Genomic DNA, 25,447 nt, shown 5'->3' with positions numbered 1-25,447 from the left:
GGAGGCAGGAGGATATCTGTGAGTTTGATGCTCCCTAGTTTACATAGAATTCCAAGATAGCAATGGATACAGAGACTCTGTCTCAAAAATAAATCATCAATTAAAAAAAAAAAAAGGAAATCTAGCAAAAAAGTGTGCCTGTAATGAAATTTAGCTGAATAAAAATGATTTTTTTTTTTGCACAGGTAAGTGACTGGTGAAAGCTATAATGTATTAATTGGGATTAAGCTGTTGGTCTCTCCTTCTTGCTTCATGTGTTATGTTTTTAAATCCATTGGTAGAGTGCAGGATTGTGAACTCTACTGAAGAGATTCCTAATTCTTAAAAGTTTACTAAAATATATAGAAATTAAATATTGAATTTTCTTATCAATGCAAAAATTACGCTTCTGATTTTGTTATAATGGACCTGTAAAAGTTTAAGATTTATAAAATAACCACTAAGAAGAACATCTGTTTGGTAGTTAGCAATATATACAAAGTAATAACTATTACCTAAATGTATCTATCATATGCTATAAAACCAATCCAAAGACAGCACAGTATCCTGACAGGGGAGGACACACTCCCAAAGACTTTCTTTAGTGGCAAAACTCAACTGTATGGAAAAGAGTGAATGACAATATAGTTAATGGTAACATAGAAATCTGAAATAACCAGTTCTCCCGTGACCTGAAACCCTCAGAAGTTTAAAAACCTTTACTTGAAAATGCTATCTGTGACACTTTAGTGTTTGCGTGCACCAGCGTATGTACAAGGCAGAGGACAGTCCTGGGTGTCAGGCGTCTTCTACATTATTATTATTATTATTTTTATAAAGAAAGACTGGGTTAGTCTTTCACTGGCCAGCGAACCAGAGGGACTTGTCTGTCTAGCCTCCTAGCACTGGGATTACAAGCACACCAATGTGCCTGGCTTTAAAAGCCACAAACTGCGGTCGGTCTGTGAATTAAACTCAGACCCTCTTACTTGCAGGACAAGCACTCACAGCTGAAGTGGGCCCAAGCATGGTTAGCACCTTAGTCATGCAAAAAGCAGTAATGTTTTCAATGGCTCTTTTCACTCCTTATGTCATGGTTTTATCCTTCTCCTTCACCTTGAGGGGACGACCCATCTTCATAATTCACAAGCTTATACAATTCCTGCTGAATTCTTATGTAAACCCACAGGGAAATCCTGTCGCTGGTGAAACTGGTCAAGGAAAGCATAACCCTGGTCCGTGCTGTCATGTGAAACAGTTTTCTAGTTTTCCTCATGCCTGAGAATGGCAGCTAAGGCTCTGAGGGAGAAAGGGAAGCAGCTTCCGAGACTCTCTCAGGCTCCCAAATCAACCCTGAGAGGGAGCGCATCTTGAACCTCTTTGCAGAGTCCAGACACTGCAGAGAGAGATGCTGGCAGCTTGGTATTATTTTCCTTCTGCAAAGCTTTCTGAGTTTGTGCTTGATGAGAAAGAAGTCCACTCTGTAAATGCGGTCACAGCGTGGCAGTGTCACATAAGTAGGAGGGGCCAGTATTACTGCCGTCTGATGTTAGGGCACAGAAAAGTTGAGGCTCGCCAACAAATACAATGTATTCTCCAGAGAAAGTCCTCCTGACCCTTTTATTGAAATTAAAAAATAAAAGCTACTTAAATACAATGGTGAACAATAGGGTAAAACAAATCATAAAGTTTAATGTTCAGTTAAGCAGTGAGCTCAATGTCTGGGTTTCCAAATAGGCTCTAAACCCCGAACTGCTTAAGAATGGGCACGTTCACAGTTCACGGCGATGGCTCAGAGGTGAGAAAACGGTCGGAGCTGCTCCAGTTGAACTTCCAGGGAGATTCTCTCCTCAAGAACATCCTGAAAAAGACACAAAGTCCAAGTTACACTTCAAGTAGACAGAAGTGCAGCATTAGTTCTGCTTCACGACAACAACTGTAGTTGTCAAGAGAAAGGGAGTAATTTGTATTTAAAACATACATTTCACTTTAGAAAGGCAATTTGTATATTCATACTAGGAAAGCACGATCCTACTAATTCAGTCATTTCTGAAGACAGAACTGGGTAATAAAATGCTTTTAGGTTAATTGTTACCAAAGCTAGTAATTGTAGTGAATGGGTATTAGTGCACAAATTTTGAATAAAGCCCTAATTAAATGTACATGAATTTGCTAACATGAATTCTATCCTCTGGTGATGGTATCTGATCCCAAGATCTCATTGTGAATTTCAGTTCTATTAAAAAAAAAGATTAATTTTGCATCCAGGATAATTAATGATAATAATAATAAGTAGCAGCAGCAGAGAGAGACTGACTGTATGTTTGTATGCACATATATGCGTATGTGTGCACCCTCCTGCATATATGTAGAGGCTGGAGAGCAACTTTCAGAAGTCAGTCAGCTCTCTCCTTCCACCACGGGGCTGCAGGGATAGACACGGGTGGTCAGGCTTGCAAGGCAGGGACTTTCCCTGGCTAACCCACTTCCTGACACTGCTTTGACTTAAGGTTTGTCTTGTTTTTTCACATACAAGATGATTTAAATGTTCTCGCTCTTTGTCTTAATTAGATTGGTTTAAGTTCTTATTACTAATCTGAGTTAATCAAAGGATAAACTAGTGACAGCCCAATTGCCTACATCCTACATGGAGCACACACAGACCATATATATACTTGCTGGTTCCCAGTCCACTTCTCTTCTCCAAGTTTCTTCATGGAAGTTAACAATATTATAGGAATAGTGATGTCATATATATATATATATATATATATATATATGTGTGTGTGTGTGTGTGTGTGTGTGTGTGTGTGTGTGTGTGTGTATATATATATATATATATATTTGCAGGATAAGACACTGTGCACACAACTAGAATTGTGTTGAGAAATTCCTTTTAGTATTAAAAGATACAATGGCTCACACAACATTTTAGCTACACACATTTCTTCTGCTTCGAGAAAGTTTGGCATACTGGCAGGAGCCATTGGATCATTCGCCCCAGTTTCTGTGAAACGGAGATTTGCAGCAGTCACAGAACTGAAGATGCAGAAGTGACACTACCTTTAATTGCTGTTGCAATTCACTGTTCAGTCTGGCCAGAACGGTGTTGGTTTCCTTATTGCGTCTAATAGATGCCTGGATAGCCTTTTTATCTTTCCCCACAGATCTGAGAGGACACAGGAACAAAAGCATCCTTCATTTCTTTGTCATCTTTAACCCCTTTCTCCCAGTAATTTCAAAACAGCAAGAGAAGGAACTCTTCGCTTCTTAGCAGAGCTCAACTTCACTTGCTGTTTCAGTGGTAACGGAGAAGACAGAAGCTTCAAAACCCCAGGATGGCCACTGTTATTCTATCACTGTCATCATGCTGTTTAATTCACAGAGTCAAACAGTCTGGACCAAGCACTTGTAGACTCTGTAACCAGCTAGGCAATGAATCCTTTTGGCTTTGTGGGCCATACTGCTCTTCCTTGCTCTGTTGTATCTTTTCTTAGAAATGTAAGAGCTGGGCCAGTAAGATGGCCCAGGTAGTCAGGGCACATCCCACAGTCATGATGGCCACAGTCTGATCCCTGGAATCCACACGGAAGGAGATCCAAGTCCCAAATGTTGTCCACTGACTTCCATGCGTGGCACATGTAATGAAGTTGTACAAGTTGGTTCTCTCCTTCCTCCATGTGGGTCCATGGGTCCTACGTTTGAACTCTGGTTGTAAGGTGGCAAGCACTTTTACCCACAAGCCATTGCACCGCCCCAAGAAAACTCAGGAAGATTTTCTGTTTAACTAAAAGACTAATGTGTCTTTCTGTCTAGTGTTTTGAGCTGTGCTTTTGCTGTCAGTAATTAAACCCACTGAGGCGTAACTGGGTTACCTGGGAATAGAAGGCTGTGATGTTAGGACAGCAGCTAGGACGCCTGTCTTCTGCGTATGCTCATCCACATCTGGCCGTAACTCATCCTCCGACTTTAATCTTCTTCTAACAGGTTTTGGTGGTGGAGCCAGAGGTGTTGTGCCCTTGCTCTAAAAGACAAGAGAAGTGCGCATTCCTGGTGAGATCCATCCTAATTAGCATTTGTCAACACAAATTGCTTTACACTTGCTATTTAAAAAGGAAGTTACTCAGCTTATTTAAAAACAACTTATGTATCTGTTTCAACAGTAAAGGAAAAACAGTAGCAGATGCTATCACCGTGTAGCCCAGGCGGAGCTGGTGACCCTCGTGCTCCAGCCTTCCTGGTGCTGGATTGCACGCCTGGCTTAGCCATCTTTATTTTTATTTTTAAGAATTATTTATTTATTTTATGTATATGAGTACACTGTCGCTGTCTTCAGACACACCAGAAGAGGGCATCAGATTCCATTACAGATGGTTGTGAGCCACCATGTGGTTGCTGGGAATTGAACTCAGGCCCTCTGTAAGAGCAGTCAGTGCTCTTAACCACTGAGCCATCTCTCCAGCTCCTAATTTCACAAGTCCCTTATAGAAAACTGTCCACATTTTAAGAAGATGTTTCATACCACATTGGCAGGAACATTAGTAGCTGTCTTTTCTTCAGCTTTACTGTCCGCTTGGGCAGCCCGAAGAGAGCTTGAGGGGTCAGAAGCTTTCTCAGCCTAGGGATGAATGTAGTATCTCATTACTATATGATTACATGCAGGTAAGCACAGAACATGGAACAAAGTAAGATGCTAGGAGCTGGTCCTTCTGACAGGAAATCTGAGGTGAGGATGAGAAACACTGAGAGCACCTTGGCAGATGACTTTCTCTAGCACTGAAGTTGGTAAACAAGATCTGAGAGTGGGAAGAGAGGAGAGGCAGCCGCGGGGCTGACTCTGCAGCTGCTTGCTATAAGGCTGTGACGGGGACGTGATACATCTAGCCAAGCACAGGAATGAAAGTCCCTAGGTATAGTCACCTCTTTCCCCAAGTCCACCTCCGCCTTCCTAGGTACAGTTCACTCCCCTAAGAGGCGAGGCCAGGGGACCTTCGGGAGTGCCAATCAGAGCTTCCCCGCGGGCCAGACCCATGAAATCTTTAGGTTATGCTAGTCAAACTACTAACATGTGTTATTGCATCTGTTAGAGGTGCAACAGCTGAAGCCATCAGAATAAAGATGTCAATATTACTTCTTTCTTTTCAACTACACACATATATATTTTCAATGATTTAAATCAGAGATTCAGACAATGTCATTAGATTGCTGACCACTAAATCTACAGTTTACTAGAACAGTCTATGAAGGTTATGTGTTAGCATGGTATTGTTTTGTGTGTGTGTGTGTTGCTGAAGTGTGTAGCTTTTGTAAGCATAGCCTCTTATCCTATGGGAGTCCTCAATATCTACAAGCAGAGGCTTAGCCTTAACTTCCCAGAGCAGCATTAACTAGGACCCGTTGTGTGTTTCACATCACACCTACCCCTGGCCCTAACATCCGAATCTTACTAAATATGGTACTGCAACTATCAGATGTTAGTGGTCAGTAGCCTGGCTGAGAAGCACGGGCCTAGGAGACACATCCCCAAGAGAGGCAGCAGCAGGTGCTTTACTTGCTGTTGCCCCTGCTAATTTAATCTGCTTTTTTTTCCCCCCTGGTTTTTCGAGACAGGGTTTCTCTGTATACCCTGGCTGTCCTGGAACTCTCTTTGTAGAACAGGCTGGCCTTGAACTCAGAAATCCACCTGCCTCTGCCTTCCAAGTGCTGGGATTAAAGGCCTGCGCCACCACCGCCTGGCTTTAATCTGCATTTTCAAGAGTCTTAACTACATATGGGAGGAGTCATAAATCAGCTCAACTCTAGAAAACTCACTGGCAAGACCTCAGGATGTTTCTCAGCTTCACTGTCTTGTTCTTCGGAGACATTTGATGCAGCAAATACTTCAAATTGGCTGAAATCTGCAAAATTTGGTTGTTCTGGTATCTGCTGAGGTGAGGTACTAGTGTGAGTTATTAGACCATCCGCATCCACTGGGCGATGGACAGAAGGACCGGGTGCCTGTCCAATGATTTAGAACACAGAGACAAACATTAGTTCCAGGACAGCCAGGGCTATACAGAGAAACCCTGTCTCGAAAAACAAGAAAGAAAGAAAGAAAGAAAGAAAGAAAGAAAGAAAGAAAGAAAAAGAAAGAAAGAAAGAAAGAAAGAAAGAAAGAAAGAAAGAAAGGAAGGAAGGGAGGGAAAGAAAGAAAGAAAGAAAGAAAGAGAAAGAAAGAAAAAAGAAAAGAAAAGAAAGAAAAAAGAAAGAAAGAAAGAAAAGAAAGAAAGAAAGAAAGAAAAGAAAGAAAGAGAAAGAAAGAAAGAAAGAAAAGAAAGAGAGAAAGAAAGAAGAGAAGAGAGAAAAAGATTTAAAAAAAAAGGAAAAGAAAAAGGAAACAAACATTAGCATTAGACAGTGCCACAGTGTGGCTTCTTCCTAGGGTAGCACAGGACAGCAAATACCTCAGATATATCTGTACATAGCTTATCAATGTCTATTGAACTTGGCTTTCTTTCAGTAAGCTGCCAGGCTGCTATGTAGATATACTGTGTACCCAGGCCTCTGGGGATGCCATTCTCTTTCTCTGGAATGCCTTTCCTGCAGCAACTTCCTCTAGCTTCTGGGTCCGACTCAGCCGCTTCACTTGCTTCTCCTCACTATGCAATTTTACTTTACTAACCAGCAAGGCTGTACTCCATCAATATGTCTACCGCAGTGTTTCAGTTGTGACCTAGCAGGGAAGTACAGGTCCAGGGAGAGAAGCTTCTATCTGAGTCAGAGATGGACCCAGGACATCATCAGATACCTTCATCTCCTAACCCACTGTTCTGCTGCACCCTTTAAGACAGCATCATTTCTTTCTTAGTAACCCAAACTGTTACTGGAATCTGTACCTTCCAAGAATATACTGACTAAAGTGCTGACCCTGGAGATGATCATAAACAGATCTAAGTGTCTAAGGCCAAACTCATCCTGAGCACTACGATAACTGCCACTTCAAACAAGAACACTGGGACATCACCTGTGAGGGCTGAGGTCTTGGAGGCACTGCAGGAGGATGGGCAACAGCTCCAGCCTGTTGTTGTCCTGTGTGAACGTAGAAATCTCGTTAGTGATCACATACTTATTTTACTGTAGTACAAACAGGTAAATGACCACATGATACAACATTTCTAAGAGCACACGATAACTTCTCAAGGGTAGTGACTATCTTGTAAAATGCTCTAAATGGGGCTGAGGCTATAGGTCAGTGGCTGAGCAGCTGCCTTGCATGCTTGAGGCTCTGGATTTGAGCCCTGTGACATGGTGTCTTGCACCTGTAAGTCTGTACGTTGAGGGGTAAGGCACTGGGATGAAAAGTTAGTTCAGAGTCAACTTTGACTACACAGTGAGTTTGAGGCCAGATGGGGCGATATGAGACTGCGTTCAAACAAAACCCACACTGAAAGTGCTACACGTGACCTAGTGCTCAGATTTCATGGCCTCGGCTCCTATCTCATTTCTCTTGTCACCTCCACCACATGAAGAACTGCTGACAAGCTCCTGCCTGTTTCCTTCACAGTAACCTGCTCTTGGTTTCCTCCTCCATCTTTCCGAGTGTTCTTTAGCTACCACATGAAAGTCTTCACATTCTTCCTTTAACTTAACGCTACCATCTCTTCGTGAACAATTTTCAATACTTGCATTTTTCTTGGCTCAAGGGGTACAGCTGTCTGTTGATTACTATTACGGCCTTTAACCATACTGAATAAAACACCGTCTCTGCCTTAGCTCTTCCACTTCAGTCACTGTGACTGCAATGCTGCCAGATGTATAAATACTAATATCTTGGAGTCAAGGTTCTTTCCCCATCTTATCAGTCCCCCACAGCACTGACGCAACCACATCTTTTAACTTTTCCTGTAGTTATCTCGTATGTGTCCATCTTTATTAATTGTATACAGATACACCTTATAGTTGGGAAAACAAAATTCTCCCCACTAAAAAATCTTTTTAAAATTTGATGTCTTTGTTTTTTCAAGACACATTTTCTGTGTAGCACTGGCTGTCCAGGAACAGGCTATGTAGACCAAGCTGTCCTTAAAAATCAGAGATCTGCTTCCTGAACACTGGGATCATTTGATGTGTCAAATCCACATTTTTTTCTTAAATGTAAACAAAAAAAATGTATCTTGGGATTAACTTTAAAACAATGTCTATTATTACAATTACTGTATATTATGATTCCCTGGCCCCTCCCTACCTGTGGTAACTGCAAAGGTCCGATTCATATCTAAGGATGATGATCTAGAATGAGAAGGCTGTGGCCTGGGAGGGGGAGGTGGTGGCGCAGTGTTATCAGGTGACGTTCCTGAATGAGACCTGCAAAATTCACCAGTCACAACTGGTTATATTAATGCTGGAACACGATCCTTTTCAAGCATTCACACTTGACTGAATAGCCAAGGACCTTATTAGGATGGCACTTTTCAAGCAGCACCTATGAAGAATCAACACTAAAAGCAGCACACTATCTATGCTGTATCTGAAACAAACGGCTACGTAATGTGCCAAGTGCCCTTATATAAAGTCATAAATCAGCCTGTAAAACACTGGAAGTTTCTGTCCACATGACTTCACCACAAATCTGTGATGCTTCCCACTCAATGGGAAGCGCCCGGGGCTGAGAAGCTGTTGTGAGGAGAAAGCCCCTAGTGGGTTACTCTTCAACAGCTAGACCATAGTAAGCAGGACAGACTCTGCTTACACCATGAGATGTGCATGCACTGTCACCAGAGCTGCCCACTTTGCAGGTCACTATGCCCTAGGGAGTCTTCTATTTTGAAAAGCTTTCCCTAACTCTGGCAAACAGATCTTCACATACAGGGGTAAAAGGAACAAATTCCAAAACAATCAGAAATCCAAGAGACACAGAACCCCACGGATCAACGACAGCAAACAAGTATTGTCTTCTGACTTTCTAAGTTCCTTGGAAATCTGGGAGGGGTGGTCCCCCCTCCCCCGTGCTCCCTCCCTTTCTCTCTCTCCAACAGGCATGCTGCAAGAGGACTTTCACTACATGTAAAATGTGAGAAAAGAACAGTGCTTCTTTCCTGTACATCTGAGTGGAGGGTGAGGCCCACACAGACAAGCCTCTGCCATTCATCCCTTGTTTATCCCATGTACTGTTTCTGGGTCTAAAGCGGCAGGGTGAGCGGCCATGCTTCTGGGTGTTTAAAACACCGTTTTCGTGGTACTTGCCACAGCATCACATGCCTATCACCTACATTCTCACTGTTCTACTGACATAGGATTGCATTAACGACTATTTCCAAGAAGCTATCAATTCTTTTTAAACCCTTCATGAAACACATAAAAACAAAACAACATGAACAATAGGGTTGGTTTCTTTTTATTTTTTAACAAGTCAAACCAAAATATTTGTCTTTTACATAAACTAATAGTTATTTAATAGCTTTCAGAGAGCAAATAATTTGTGCTTGGTTCTAAGTAACTAAATATTAAAGCATGTGAGGAGATGTCAACAGCTTTCTTGGTATAAATACTGACCTTTGACGAGTTACACTGCTCCCAATCTGCTCTGGGTCAGAGGGGAAAGAGTCTGAGCTACTGTACCCATCTGCTGGTAAAAGAAACCTTCTAGTTAGTAGTACTCATTTCTTTGCATTTTACTCTCTGTACCCCAAATGTTATAGATTGTTTCGCTGCTTCAAAATTGGAGACACTCAAAGACTGCAGAATAGGCTAACAGTTCATTCCAGTGTTACCAAGTGTAAAAGTCACATATGTCATGCATAGCTATATAGTAGAGAGAATAAGTTACAATCTAAATAAAATGAAACAAATATTTCAAAATAAATCACAAAAATCATACATATATTGCAGTTTCTTTTCATAGAAAAATGTAACTATAGGTTGAATATCTCTTATATAAAATGCTTCTGCCCTCCCCTGCCACTACAGACTTAAAGTATTTACATAAACATGAGATGCCCAGAGAACAGAGCCAAGTGCAAACATATACTCATTCCATATCTACTATGACCGTGTGCACAGCCAGTTTGCAGTGGGCCTTTGTGGTGCAATCTGTCAAAGCCTCAGGTGTGATGCCGGTTTGATACTTAACAAGCTTGGACTCTGAACTAGTTCTTATTTTGGATTTTGAGATACTGTTGCTGACTGTATTATAAACTCTCAAAATGTAATTTAAAGCAGACAATAAAATGGTTAACCAGGAACATTGAGAATGTGAATAATCACTTTCTTATTTTTATAGTAGGTATAAATTGCTTTGTAGTAGAAAACAGCTACTTTCAGATAGAAAATAAGAAACAGTTAAGAAAACAAAGCTTGTTTTATCTGGACATGGTGGCACTGGGCCCATATTAAAGGAACTTTCTTTGCTACTGTAGCCCTCCCGCTCTCCCTTGGCTGCTGAGGTCTCGACTCTTTTCTGCTATGCTATGCTCCACAGGGAAGCAAACCCTCTAGTGACCAGTGTCTTCCTACTGAGGTTGCAAAGCATAGTCCCAAGCCTGGACAGTTCACACCACCTGGACCACTCCCACGCTAGTCCAAGCCCCCAGCTTCTTATGATTGGATTACTATACCCCCCTATTTCAGCGCTTGCCTACTTTTGGCCTGGAATTAGAACAGAAGGGTGAGTATTTTAAGAATGTCTTCTGTCTCTCCTCCATGGAAAACTCTCTAATGACTTTTCACACCGTTCAGTAGGAGTGAAAATGTTCCCAAAGCCCCTCTACTGTTCTCTCACTTCCTACCTTGCTTATCAACTCCGACTCTATTCCAGGTCAGTGCCTGCTGTCTGCAGACACAAGCTTCCTGCCTAAGGGCCACACACTGGCTGTTGCCTGCCATTTAGTCATCTTTCCTATAAGTCATAGAGCTGTCACTCAGCTCCTTCAATTTTTAAGACAAATGTTATCTAACAAGGCCTTGTTTGTTCTCATTTAAAATGGTACTCGCACTCTCTTTTCCAGCTTTCAAGTTCTATTCATGAAATTAGCTTTCCTTTCACATAAGTTATCCCTTCTGACCGCAATCTAAACCCTTATAAACTCAGTACCGATGAAGACTTGTTCTGTTTTGTTTACTGCTAAGTCCCCACCCCCTAGGTTGGAACCTGGCACATAGAATCCAATTACCATGGCTGTCTGAAGGAACATCCCAATGTTTTGTGAGAAACAAAGAAAGATCGGGGAAGAGCCAATGGAACACACACTGAAGTCAAACAGGTAGCCTGCCTTGAAGAAGGTGACAATGACAGGAGTATTCACCTCAGACAGTGCAGAAGGTTTTGAAGAGTTATTGTCCCCTATTTTACACAGGGAACACTGTACAAAGTAGATACAGATTTCAATTCCCTAGACTTTAAATTTATTTCATAAACTCAAATGAGAGACATAATGCTATCTTTCACTTACCTACGGTATTTCCAGAAGGAAATTTTACGGATGAGTTGATTTTATTTTCTTCTGACAGGTCAGATGGTTTCACAAGTAGTGGGCTGGTGGGGTTAGTATGATCTAATAGAGAATTAAGAGGTTACAATACAAGAGACAGACATTTCATTGAGAAAATCCATAGAAGATTGAATTACAGTTAGATCTCATTTAGATACTACAAAAGTGTCATATAAGATGGTACTTTTAAATGATTTTAAATAAAACTGAATATAAACCTGTTTATGGGAAATTTTGTCATACCCCACAATAAGATCATTTACTGCCTGTCCTTTCACCTGGTTACGGCTACCCCATAACACAGGGAACCAACCATCCTAAGTCAGAGCTATAAATGATGGCACTGCCGTCTTATAAAGACAGTACATTTGCCTCTGAGAAGCCTTAACTAAGCTGGGAATGGCGCTGCACACGGGAGGTTGGGGCAGGAGGACTGGAGGCCGGCCTGGGTCACCCAGCAAGAGCCCACGTGGCTGCATATGACCACCTGTAACTTAAGTTACAAAGCATGCCACGGCCTCCTCAGACACTAGACACACAAGTGGTGCATACATATTCACATAAGGGAAAGTACTCATACATGTAAAATAACATACATTTAAACAAAACCCAAACAGACTCCAGGATACCAGGAGTGTCTCATTTTCAAATGACCTTCAATTTATTTTGTGAAAATTTCCCAGAAACACTCCTATTTTAAAGATTTATATGAAACAATTTCCTTTTTAAAAATACAATATTGTTTAAATATAGGCCTGCAGGTACACACAATTGTAGAGAAGAATGAGGTAAAAAAAAAAAAACTAAACAATTGCTAGTCAGCTGTGGTGGAGTATATATATATTAGTATATATATTTTTACTTCCAGAACTCTGGAGACAGAGGCAGGTGGATCTCTGTAAATTCAGGGACAGCCTGTTCTATGAAGTGAGTTCCAGGCCAGAGAGGGCTATGAAATGAGACACTGCCCCACAAATAAACACCCCCCACCCCTCCCAAATCATTTATGAGAGAAGTTGAACCTCCAGGGAGTCATTCCTTCCCTCTGCATGCTGGCCGCGAGCTAAGCCAGAGCAGCCAGGGCAGGGCAGCCGGGGCAGTCCTTACCGCTGCTTGTTCTCTTCAGCTCCATTTCCTGCATGTGGATTTTGCTTGGAGTCATGCGGATGGGGACTGGGTGCACAATAGCGGTATCCTAGAGACAAATAAGTAAAGGTGGCATTGGCATTAGGAACTGTGGCATTCTGGGGACTCACAACACCGAAAGCTCCTGCACACATCCTTCTCATTCACAGTAATGCAAAGGTAAAATCTTTAAAAATAACAGCTCAATTTAAGAAAATCAAGTTTACATGATGAATAATTTGATTTCATAAAGTAATTTGAAGTTGAATGATTAAAGAAATTCATGAAATCCTCTTATTAAAAACACAGTTCAAAACAGTATTTGAAAACAAATTACAGTGATGTGATAAGATTATATAAATGTTAAGCTTTGAGGAAAATTAAAATATTTATGAAAACCAAAAAGCTAAGCGATAGACTGAAAATTGTTTTTATTAAACTGCTCAAGAAAAAAAATTAACCTATAAAACGAAAATAACTAGAAGTCTGTTCTATTGCAATACAACCCCCCTACCCCCCAAAAAAATCATTTATGAGAGAAGTTGAACCTCCAAGGAGTGATTCCTTCCCTCTGTATGCTGGCCGCAAGTACAGTAACTGCTTCCTATGTAGAAAGGAATACACACACTAGAGATGCAAGAAAGACCCCAAACTAACAGCCAGTACTTTATTACTACAATACATCAGGCATGTCTGTGCTTCCTAAGCCATGTCAGGAGTAAAGCAGTCTGAGAAGAAAGGAGAGCAAAGGCAAGGCAGAGAAGCACCCCAGAGCCAGGAGAGGCAGAAGGAGAAGCACCTCTCTCAGCCGGGTCCCTCTGCAGAGCAGCCAGAACCATGGCTTCAGAGTCTGGGAAAGGCCTGGGGAGGAGAGCATGGCTCCTATGAAGACGGAGTCAGCTCGTGGGCACCTAAGCTCCATACACAGGGATCTAGTAATGCCATTAAGTGTAGTGTGGGACAGGGACCTTCAGTTTACAAAGGACACTGCTCTGGTGTTCACTGAGTGAACAATTACACACTACCATGTGCCTTTTATTTGACAGCCACTGTTGGCTTACTCTCATCAGTTCTAAACTTAAACAATTTATAACAAATTTGTCATAGCTATTATATGGACAAAGCCATTTAGAATAATTTCCTATTGCAATTCCAATGAGAATCTAACCAGGATTCTTGTAGATAACCAATAAACCTGATCCATTTCCCTGTCCCTGTTTAAATTACAGTTAAAACATCCGTGTTACACATAGATCAAAGTTTTGATTTCTCTTATATTTTCAAAAAACACTTAAAATAGTAATTTAAGACACTGTCATCTTTATGATTATAAAATGTGGCTTGTTTCATTTCTTCATATTGTCACAATTTTTATTGTTGTTATGTTGGTTGGTGTTGGTGGCTTCTCACTGTAGTGAGTTGGACTCTGATGGTTTGACCATGTTTGTACTTCTCTTTTGTCTCTGTGTATATGTATCTTTTATACTGCTTTGTTTCTAAATGATGCAGCTTTTAAACATACACTTTATATAATTTTTCCAATTCATGATTAATACACTTGGGATTCTTTGTATCTTATGTTTGATAAATTAAGTTTAATTTCGTCTACTTAACTATTAAAATAGATTTTGTGCTTGTGGTACTTTTACAAAATACATCTTCCCCTGTTCCCAGTGTGGACGCTTACATGTGATACTTTCTCCAAGGCTGTAAATGTGCACCTTCTGTATAGATTGCTGTCTTGAATACAGAGTTTTTCAATACACTCATTGGATGAAACTTTTAACTATATAATTCTAATCATTAATTTATCAATTGCTAAAATGGGTTGTTTATTTTCTAAAGTGATTTTCCATTTTGAACTTTATTTTTATATTTTTTGTTTCATGTTTAAAGACTTTTATATTTAATTGTGTATGATGGTGGCTTGAATGGGAATGGACCCATAGGCTCAAATGTTTGAATACTGATTGCCGTGCCTTTGTCCCACACCATTGTGGACTGTAACCCCTAAAACTGTAAGCCCAACGAGCGCTCTCTGTCAGCTGTCTCACAGCAGATTGTGTGGGTACAGTACCTGTGTACAGGGACCCACTGAGGCCAGAGGCATCAGATGCCCTAGAGTTGCCTAACAAGGATGCTAGGAACCAAATTCTGGTCCTTTCCAAGAGCAGAATGGTCTCTTTACTACTGAGCCTTCTCTCTAGCTCCCTTCATATATCCATAAGTTATTAGCTAAAACATTAAATATATCTTTCAAATGATAAATCATTTATTACCTTTAAAACAAACAAACAAAAAAACCCAAAACAAAATAAAAACAAACACAGTCTCTCCATGTAGTTCTGATTGGTTAGGATTTTCTATGTAGATCAGGGTGGTCTTGAACTCCCAAGTACCAGGATTAAAGGTGTGAGCTACTGTGCCCAGTAATGTTTATTAATCTTTAATTGTTTCACTACATATTTTTTCTTACATACAATACAATGTATTAACACAATTTAAGCCTTAATTTCCCAAAAGGTATACTAAGTCTATACCAATACCAAGTCAGCTTTCAATAACACAGTGTACTCGCACAACTACTGGCAACCGAGGCCTTTACAAAGGCCCTTAATAATGCCCACAGGAGACAACAAAACTCTGATGAGCCCGACACAGATGGCCAGGTTTAACCTCTGACTAACACATTACTCACTATGTCAGTGATTTGTGCCGCTAAATAGGAAACCTTTCCTTTTAATATGCAAATGAAGTAATATGAATGTCTATAAAAGGTCATATTTTCTTTCTGCTCTCATCTATTGTCCCCAAAACAAAACATATAAAGCCCACAAAATATTATCACACCATCATAAAAAACCAATAGCAGGCAGGCTCTGTCCAGTTTCTTCTACCTATTCAAATCACGCAAAAGCCACCTCCAATTGAGTGTCTCTATCATGTGTTTGGGCACCTAATTAATATAATTCAGAACTTCACACTGTCATAATTCAGCTCATCTCTGTATTTGCTACTTGCCCTCCATCTGATTGCTCCTTTCTACCTAATCTACCCCGGCCTACTCGCCATTCTACTGCTAAGAGCTCATTGTCTCTTTGACCTATCACCTCTTAACACTGTTAGCTGAGTCATCTTCCACAATTGCCTCTCCTTGCCTATGTCATCCTGGCACGCAGTGCTAGCTTCTAGCTGACAACCAAGTGAAGCTGATCTTAATCTAGCCTACTAAGAGGTCTCCATTTGGGTTCTACGTCATTCTTTAGTTCTCAGCCTCCCCCTCCCCCCATATGTGTACCATATGCTATCACTATGCAGAACTTACTCTGCTCATGATAGTCTCTGCTTGGAAGGAAGAAACTCCCACTTTACATCAGGATATACAGGGGACTTACAGAGCCTCTGGCATGCAGCCTGCTTACCTTTCAGACGTTTAACTTTTTCTTTTCCTGTAATTTTTTTTTGTTTTTTTTTTTTTTTTTTTTTTTTTTTTTTTTTTTTTTTCGAGACAGGGTTTCTCTGTGTAGCCCTGGCTGTTCTGGAACTCTCTTTGTAGACCAGGCTGGCCTCGAACTCAGAAATCCGCCTGCCTCTGCCTCCCAAGTGCTGGGATTAAAAAGGTGTGCGCCACCACGCCCGGCTCTGTAATTTTTTTTTCTCTCAGTTACTGGCCAAGCCTGGATGTGCCAGATAGGTGGAAACTTCCCACTTCTCTCTGAAGTCTACACCTCTTCTGCCATGCTTGCCAGTCTCCACTGTAGAACCTGCCACCTTTCTAGACCCTAACTTTAAGACATGGCTTTCCTCTTTCTTTTCCCACCTCCCTCTTCCTGACAGCTACAAGGAAGGGTCAAACGACCCTTTCACAGGGGTTGTCTAAGGCACAGTTATTTACAATTCATATCAGTAGCAAAAATATAGTTATGAAGTAGCAATGACAATAATGTTATGGTTGGGGGGGTCAGAACAACATGAAGAATTGCATTAAAGGGTAACAACACTAGAAAAGTTGAGTACCACTGAGTTATAGTTTGCTTGCTCTGCCATTTTCCTTTTAAATGCTAATAAAAGGGTCCTTGAGCTTAAAAATAATTCATCATACAAATAACATACCTTCTTTTGAGCATAACTTCCCCAAGCACCTTGGGCTAAGCTAGCCAATCCCTTCTTTGCCTATAGTTTACCCAGTTATCAACTTTGATAATTATCTCACGACTAGCATTATGATCATCAACCAACAATATTAAACTGGTTTATTTAAGGTTGAAATCTTGCTTCTGGCATCTTTTATTTCTATAGATTATCAAAGAGGTGATACCACCAAATCAGGTGAGTTGCCTGGCTCTAACAGGTGATCAAACTATTTTAATACGCTGAACCACCCAGTTCTCTAGCATCAAGAACAGGTATACATCAGTATACAGACTCATGCATGGTACTAGTTAGTCAGTCATCAGCCTAGCATCTCCTTGGTGTGCTGGTGACATTCACCCTAGCGGAAGCTTATTCTACTACAAGTTACTGATTATTGGATAATTGTTTAAGAAAAGACAAGTTTGTGGAAACGAGCTCGCCAGAGCTTCAGTTTCACTAGAGATGACAGGCCAATCGGCACCATGCCAACATGCCTCTGAGCTGCTGCACTGTGCCACAGGTCAGTGTGGAGCCTGGCTGGCCACAGACACTTACTTAGCAGATAACGATGGACATTTTTGTTTTTAAAACCACTCCATTAAAGATTCCCAACCATAACAATGTTAAATTTACCCCAGGACAGTAGTGCACTCTTCTTTGTTTTCCCCCTCCATGATGCCCAGATTCACTTAATTGCAGCCCTGGTTTATTCAAGTCTCACAAAGACGTTTAATCTAAGATTGTAGTTACAGCTGTGGTCTATCGACAGGCAATACTTGGGTATTAAATGAGGTGTAAGATGACAATATAAGGGCGCACAATTAATTGAAAGTAGAGTCTCAAGACTCTAAATAGCATCACCTACATTTGACCAAATTCAGAAGTCTAAATTCAAGTTTAAAATCTTAATGAACATCTCTTATTTCCTCAAAATTTCATGCCACACTCTAGATAGTAATGGAAAGTACTGAGCTATATAACAAGTTTGAGGGCCTTTCCCTAATTCATTGAGGCAGAATCTCTCTCTGTAGCCTAGGATCACTGGTCTCAAGCACTAAAGGGCTAGAATTAAAGGCATGTGTCATCAGGCCCTGCTGAGCTATATCATTTTTAGCACTAGTGTTGGCACTTATAAATCTGGACTTTATTTCTAAGATACGATAAGAACATCAAGTATTTTTTCTACATTTCCTACTAGTCATGCATGCATAGGGGTTAAGTTTAGCTTGAGCTAAACAAGACTCTGTCTCAAAATAAAACCAAAAGCAACAAATAACTAAACAAAAATTTCCCCAAATAATGTTCTTGCCTTGTCTGGAAGAGTGTTAATACTATCAATAATTATTTTCTGTCTTTTAAGGGTTAGAAAAAAAAATCAAGCTTTTTATTATTGCTAATTCATAAAACATTTTCATGAGTTAAACTATGTTAATAACAAGGGAGTTTAAAAAAAAAAAAAAGACAACAACCAAAAACCAAAAACCAAAACCAAAGCTTAAAGCTAAAGGAAACTTAAAGGTAAACTTGATTACAGAACGTGTCATGTCCCAAGAGACCAGAAATGTGGCTAACAAGTAGCAAAAATTTCAGTATTTTCTTATTTCTCTTAAATTTTCAGAGATTAAAAACAAAGACAAGAGCCTTGAACCTAGTAAGAAAAGAAGGAGATGCAGGGGTAATCCAGTATTAAGCGGCCTTGGGAACAATACAGGTTTACATTTTGAATACCCACACATTATGTTTGAGCAGCTATAAAGCCGTCCTGTAAAGCACAGCGAGGTCTCCTTAATTTGCCGCCAGGGCAGTATTTAATGCCACTTCCCCAAAGAATAGCAAGCGCTGGCTGGCCGCGATCAGAGACAGCTACAGAGAATGTGTCTGCACTGAGGATGGAGCTCGGTGTTTGGCTTGTGTGGCTCTCAACTTAAACCCCAACACTGGGCCACCGGTGTGGGGCAGAGGCATGGATGCCATGTGTCACTTTCTCTGCACTTTTCTACTCTGATCATGTGAAAACCTGTTAAACTCTTCTTCCTTCCTGCTTCCTTTTGTTGTTGTTGTTGTTTTCACACAGTATGTGTATTAGCATGTGTCCGAAAGAGAGAAAGACCAAGGAAAGGAATGAACCCTGAGAGCGACCTCTACCTACAGTTTAAACGTGTTCAAGCATTTGAGGGACAGGTGGGGTGTGACTCGATAGGAACAGAATTAACTTTTTAAATCAGGATACGAACTTTGTAGCATTTTTTTTTTAAAGTGACACAGGAAATCACAGACACAAGACATGCTTTACAAAACTAATGTGTAACTACAAATCAGCTTGGTTTTGTTGTGCTAAACTTAACACACTAATTAAACAAAAGTTATGCTATTGGAAATATTTGAAAATGACACTGCATAAATATTTACATACAGAGTACATGTTACATGATGTATAAGCATACAATAAAATATGTAATCGAAACAAGCAGTATATGTTTCATAAAACATACACTTAGCAGATGTAACATGGCTAACCAGATCGACTATCACAAAAATATTCGTTACAGACATAAACATAAAGTTTTCTCTCATCAAAAAAAACTACAAAATACGAAGAATGGCAAAAATGTTCTTCCACTATGAAGCACAAAAACCCAAAAAACCCCAAAGGCCTGCCAACTTTCCCTCTAAGCACTACACTGAACCATGCATATCAGTAAAACCATAATGATGGATATCGGGTTAATAAAATTAATTTCAAACAAGCAAGCTAAGTGATTGACTTACAGGATCAGCTGGTGCAATGTTAGAATCAAATTGGGTCAGAGTTTGTGAGCTTGAAGAGCGTTCACTAAATGTCTCCCACTGCTGAACAGACAGAGGAGAGACAAGTCAGCCGGGGGGATGCAGTAGAAAGCACTGGAGAAGACTCAGCAAGTCACTCAGAGGCTGCACTGCAAGATGCATTTCGCAGGATCAGCAAAATTCTGGAGTTTGTAATTCCCATAATCACTTCATACTTATCTGTGCTGGGCCATCTTATAAATAGAAGGTAAACACCTTCATAAGCAAATGTACAGTAAAAATTTAATGTAATCTCTATGGATGAGATTAAAACTTGTACAGAATTAACACTCAAGACACCGTAAAGGAGACAGAGTATAGGTGATGGAAATGGCAACCAGGTAGAAACGCACACGGTCGTCTGGACCAGAACAGTGCTTAACTCAGATCCTGCTCAAACCCCAGTTACAACACTGATCCACAGAAGCTGAGGAGCTCAGGTTCTAATCAGCATGGAGCGTTCAGTGCGACTTGCCAGTGCGACCCCTGAAAGATGAGTCCATTATGAACGTGCACAAATCTTATACATATGCATATTTAATAAAATATAACAGATAAGATGCAAGAAATTCTGGAATTAATAACGTTTTAGCTTATTTATCAATTTGTAGCAAGTCAACCTCTGCGATCAGCACTACAAACAGGGCCATGCCGGATCACAAGACAGAGCTGCCAATCAGGCCCCTCCCCATGCTAGGAAGTGAGAATGCAGCCACAAGAGCACATCGCGCAGCTGCCTGAGTATGTGTAATACACAGGAGATGCACGGGAAGAGCTACTTTCTAAAAGAGGTCCACAAAGAAATATCATACCTCTTAAAACAGGTAGAATGATAAGTCAACATTAATTACAGGAAATTCCATTTGAGATCTTAGTAACAGTACAGATTTTCCCATCAAAGCTGTATTATAACTATTATTAAACCTGCTTCTTAAAAATGATAAGTTGTCCTCTGAGGAGGGAAACATCTACTTACACATATACAATATATACACATGAATGCTTACACACAGACACAACTACCTCATTAACCAAAGTCCTTCTTATAAATTCAGTTTGTAAGAGTACATATACTTTTATGCTTCAAAGTTCAGCTTTCTATTTAAAACAGTGTATTCAATTTGAGTAGATATGTAGAAATTAAGCTTTAGCAAATGAGATTATTGCTGAAAATTATCCACCAAAAATGGCTAATAAAAGCACTCAATAACTTTTCCTACAGGTCACAAAGAGAAAAGTGTTAGTTCAAAGTTGTGACAAAAGCTTACAACAGTTCACTTTTATTATGGGCTTCCACATCAGAAACCAATTTAACGAGTTTGGTAATAGAATTAATTTCTTCCTCAATAACTACTGTTACATGGATTTAGAAGGAACTGAATTCTCTACCTCATGGAAAACAGCTTCCACGCAGAACTCAGCTCCCTGGAAGGCAGTGGGTCTCATCGCCAGGACAAGTACAGCGTTAAGAGCTATGGGTTCTGGCACCTGACTACTGGCATACTGGCTGGGCTGCATGGACTTGGCCGAGTTACTCATCCTCTCTGTGCTTCTGTTTCACCATCCCATCTTTAACATGAAATTAGTAATACCCACCTCACAGGAGTGCTGTGAGGGACTAAGACAGTAAATTAGGTGAAAAGTCTTTTGAAGAGACTGGCATATCAAAAGTGCTTTAAAAAGTTAGGGATTTTAGTGTTTTCTCTCATAGCACCTCATCTATATCCATCAGTACTAAATAAACACTGAAATAATACTGGGTTTGTGGGAGATAAAATATAACCTAAATTTATATTCCAAGTAGATATTTTAATAGCTATTACCAAAGCATCTTAAAATCATTGTTTTACTAGCTTTTAAGCATAATATAAATTCCATATCAAAATATGCATAGCAAAATTATGTCATTATTACTAGGCATTATAAAAAAAAACCTGATAGGACTTTTTGAGAGGGATAATGCATGCAGCTAAAATCAGAACTGAAAAGGATATTTGCTCCTCCATCTCTCCATGGAGTATACGGACGCCTTATACTTTGGTAAGAGTTGCTTTTATGTATAATCCGTAAAGGGCGAAAGCATTCTGTTAACTTAATATAACCTAAGTGCAGCTTTAGAAACACCTCTCTCACTCTGCATAAGCTACCTGTACTAGCAATTCTTACAGGTCTTACTCCGTCCCTCCTCACAGGCATGTGTGCCAACGTGTTTCCATCTGATGAGGTGGTAGTGCAATGGCAGAGCTGCCTTGGCTGTTCTTAAGTCTTTAGAAGGCAGTGTAAAGTTACACGGAACTGCCAGTTCTCCATTCCCCAGCAGCCCTAAGCTAGTAAGACTTTAACAAAATACTGTCCTGCATTAAAAGACAGAAAAGCAAAACGCTCACTTTTCCTTACAAGTCAACAAATCTCCTTTTGTAGATATAAAACTTAGTTAACAAAGAGAACTTCTTTAGAAAGCTCTCCAGAGCACAGAACGGGGTGGGTGCTTAGGTCCTTCCTCTTAATTCTACCAGTGTCCTCTTTACTGTTTTGTAAGACCTGAGCCCAGGAGCTGGGAAGCAGTGTGTTTGTATCTACTCTGTTTTGCACACTACTGATCGTATTAATATGGTAAAAATACTTCATTTTGTACTATTATTATTCTCTTTTGATGTTTTGAGACAGGGATTCTCTACACATCTCTGGCTGTCCTGGAACTCATTATATAGACCAAGCAAGCTGGCTACGAACTCGCAAAGATTCTTTGCCTCCCAAGTGCTGGGATTAAATGTGTGTGCTTACCATGTCTAGCCTCCGTTTTGTATTAAATAAAACTAATTATAAGTAGTTTGTGTTGCATGAAAATACTTTTTTTCATGCAGAAAGCTACACTAGTGACTTGTCTCTTGTATCACTTCATGGCAAGATTGCAAAAATATATCTTCATACACCATATATATATATTAAGCTCAGTAGACAGCAGCTGATGAAACAGCAAAAGATTTGCGTCAATCTTGCTCTTGAATCATCCCAGACATGGGATCTGGTGAAGTTACTCCCCTTTGACTTTCAATTTATGTGTTTGCCCTACCCAATTCCCAAGGCTTTAGTGATGGTGGGGAAGATGGTGGAAACCATATGATGATGGACACAGTACAAAACCTTCAGAAGCCACATGATTAACAGGATTTCTGTTACTGTTTCCCTGAGGTCCTTGACTGTATGACCCATGCTGTGTGTGTACACTGTGTGTGTGTATACTGGAGAAATCCCATGATATGTGATGTGCTGGACGAATCCTATGGTGTGTGTGTTTGAAACTTCTGCCGGTAAACAAGCTAATTTCAAGCAGAGAAAGGGAAGTTTTGCTAACCTCACTGCTCTGATTCAGCTCTGGCCAAGTCTGGTTCAGGGACGGCATCGACGGTGACTTGCTTGGAGGTGCTTCTGCAGGAGAGCCTGAGTAACCTACCTCACCTGGCTGGTCCCCCACATCTGCAATTTAGACACAGAAAGTTCCCATCAACAACATATTTTAGTTTGGCTGATTTATTTATGAGTAACTAACAGATAATTTTGCATAAGTGGTAATTTATACTCTCAATTTCCTTCTCAAAGTAGATACTTTAACAGATAATACTTATTATTTATAGTCTAATTAATATGATGGATCCCAAACTGTGCATGAAAAGAAAGGCAGGTTGGAAGTAAACAAAAGAACAACATGAGATAGGTAGATGCAGTTCTCTGATAACAGGGATGGATTCCTCTCAAAGTACATCCATGGAGCACTCTTTAGCAAGGAGACTTTTGGCTCACACTTTCAGCTCCAGTGAGTTTGCGGATCCTCTAATGCCAAGTAGAGTACTGCCCTATGTGCTGCAGTCAAGCTTGTGATGTCCCACAGTAAATAAACTTTAAGTCAGGTTTTCCCAATACAAAATGCTTTCTAGCAAGCAAATTTCTTCATTTTTCCCTTGGAATTATTTTGAAAATTGCCAAATCAGTAACATTTTCTCTTCCGGTTACCATACAGCTACACCTCAAATGGAGTAGCTGTCCATGAGCAAGAGGCAACAAGTCCAGATGGCCACATATAGTCCAACAAGTCCAAATGTAAGCCTTGTATTTTTTTTTTTTTATGGTTTTTGTTTTGTTTTTTTGGTTTTGCCTGGGGCTCAAACCCAGGACCTGTGTATTCCTAACGCTGAGCTATATACAGCTGGGCCCCAAAACCTATGCTTTCTTATTTCACTATGTACACTAGTGTTTCCAGACTGGATTGAGATAGCTACGAACCTATGCTATGGTTTAAAAATGGAGGTTTAGTATGTTTAGATATCATATTCTACTTTGAATTTCATTTAAACCTTAAAGTATCTTGAAAATTATTAAAACAACTAAGTCCCAATTTTCCAAGTTTTACAGAGCTCTGAATACATCCCCTACCAACAGGAATTACATAATGAAATATGATTCTATCATCTGTTCATTTGACCATGGGAGAATTAAAAAAACTAGTCCTTAGCTTTTTTTCATCAAAATGAAAGACATTTACTAACAAATGTTGGCATTCTACTTTGGATTTCTAAATAAACAGCTCTACAGTAATACCTAGCAGGGTACAGCTACCAACTTTCCACTCTAGTCAGAAGCCTTCTCGTCTGTGCCCAATACGGTAACTAATACGTAGATGAAAACAAGTATTTATTGAAGTTGCTTACTCTTTGAGTTGAATTCATTTCCACTTTCTTAGAATCACAGTTAACCACTGCTGGTTATAACAGGGTTCAAAGTTTCCCTTCTTCCTGTTCTGTTACAGACTCTCCGATTCCCATGCACTCACCCCCAAGCTTCTCTCTCTAATAACACCACACTCAAGTTTTAGTGTATAGCCCAGCACTACACTGTGACTTTACATTTCACAATCAGGTGCTATTTCCACTTCTTTCTCAGTCCTAGGTGGAGGGTAGGAGAGAACCCGCAGCAGTGGGGGCGTATCAGACACTACTCGGTGACGACCTCCAACAGCATGTGAACTAGTACAAACACCCAGTAGCAGGCACTGTCTACTCACACAGTCTGGGGGTTCTGTGGATCCCTCCATCCCACCTCAATGATAATAAGAAAGATTAGCCTAAGGGAGAAGATGCTTACTGACCATATGACAGCAACTAAACGTATGCTCGAGCTGGGCAATTATCAAGGGTCTTTAGCAGAGTCTCCGGAGAAGCTGCTGGCAACTGAACGGCTGCTGGGAAAGGAAGAGTCCGTTTTCTTTGGGGATGCAAACCCTGAAAGACTAACCGTGCTCCAGCAGACGGCCCACATCCGTGCATATACAAGCAGCACAGAGGGAACTCGGTGGATCTACAGAACACCTGAACCTGAGAGGCAATAGCAGGGTAGGAGCTGGAGGGGAGGAAATAGGGGTGGGTTTGATTAAAACACAATATATATGCCTGAAATTCTCAAAAAATTAAAAAGAGAATGACCTTATAATAAAAGAAAAATAAGAATTAAAAAAATTAAAATAGTACTGACTACAGGAAGGTTAATTTCTAAATTAATCAGTTTAAAGCCAGACTCTTATCATATTAAATGTAGTCTTACATTCCAATAAATTCAGGCCCATTTATACTGTCCTATCATTTTAGGGCACTTACTACTTGCCAGATCCTGAGAACTCATCTGACAAAGCTACAGTGGATCTAGCCTCTTGAAATTGGAAATGAGAAAGTTAGTTACCCAAGTAATTACATCTTATAATTATCTTCCCAGAAAACTCTGGGCCAGGGGGCTTCCTTCTTGAATATCTCCAAGCCTGCTTCAGGGCTCTCAATCTCAGAAATATTTGTTTAATGCCATGATTTTCAGTATGCGGATACTAGCCCCAACAGAGCAAAAGCAATAAAAAAGACAGCACAGGACAGCAC

General features: G+C 40.3%; 1 protein-coding gene across 5 annotated transcripts in view; it reads right to left on the bottom strand.

The window, feature by feature from the left end:
- Positions 1-1,571: 1,571 nt before the first annotated feature.
- Reps1 (RALBP1 associated Eps domain containing 1) overlaps positions 1,572-25,447 on the bottom strand; it is a 70,451-nt gene continuing 46,575 nt past the window's right edge. For 2 of the 5 annotated variants that reach the window (XM_021174744.2, XM_029482468.1), the window contains exons 9-20: positions 22,885-23,006; positions 19,473-19,553; positions 12,552-12,639; positions 11,406-11,507; positions 9,511-9,583; positions 8,204-8,322; positions 6,983-7,047; positions 5,791-5,976; positions 4,502-4,597; positions 3,855-4,003; positions 3,043-3,148; positions 1,572-1,840 (exon numbers count right to left, since the gene is read on the bottom strand). In XM_021174744.2, coding sequence (XP_021030403.1) covers positions 1,772-1,840; positions 3,043-3,148; positions 3,855-4,003; positions 4,502-4,597; positions 5,791-5,976; positions 6,983-7,047; positions 8,204-8,322; positions 9,511-9,583; positions 11,406-11,507; positions 12,552-12,639; positions 19,473-19,553; positions 22,885-23,006 — 1,256 coding nt within the window. In that variant the 3' untranslated portion in view covers positions 1,572-1,771. The remainder of the gene's footprint in view (positions 1,841-3,042; positions 3,149-3,854; positions 4,004-4,501; positions 4,598-5,790; positions 5,977-6,982; positions 7,048-8,203; positions 8,323-9,510; positions 9,584-11,405; positions 11,508-12,551; positions 12,640-19,472; positions 19,554-22,884; positions 23,007-25,447) is intronic. The other 3 variants (XM_021174745.2, XM_021174746.2, XM_021174747.2) reach the window with 3 other exon arrangements.

This window comes from Mus caroli, chromosome 10 (assembly GCF_900094665.2).
Source record: "Mus caroli chromosome 10, CAROLI_EIJ_v1.1, whole genome shotgun sequence".
NCBI lineage: Eukaryota > Metazoa > Chordata > Mammalia > Rodentia > Muridae > Mus > Mus caroli.
The sequence above is the reverse complement of the archived record's forward strand: the minus strand, read 5'-3'. Positions and strand labels throughout refer to the sequence as shown.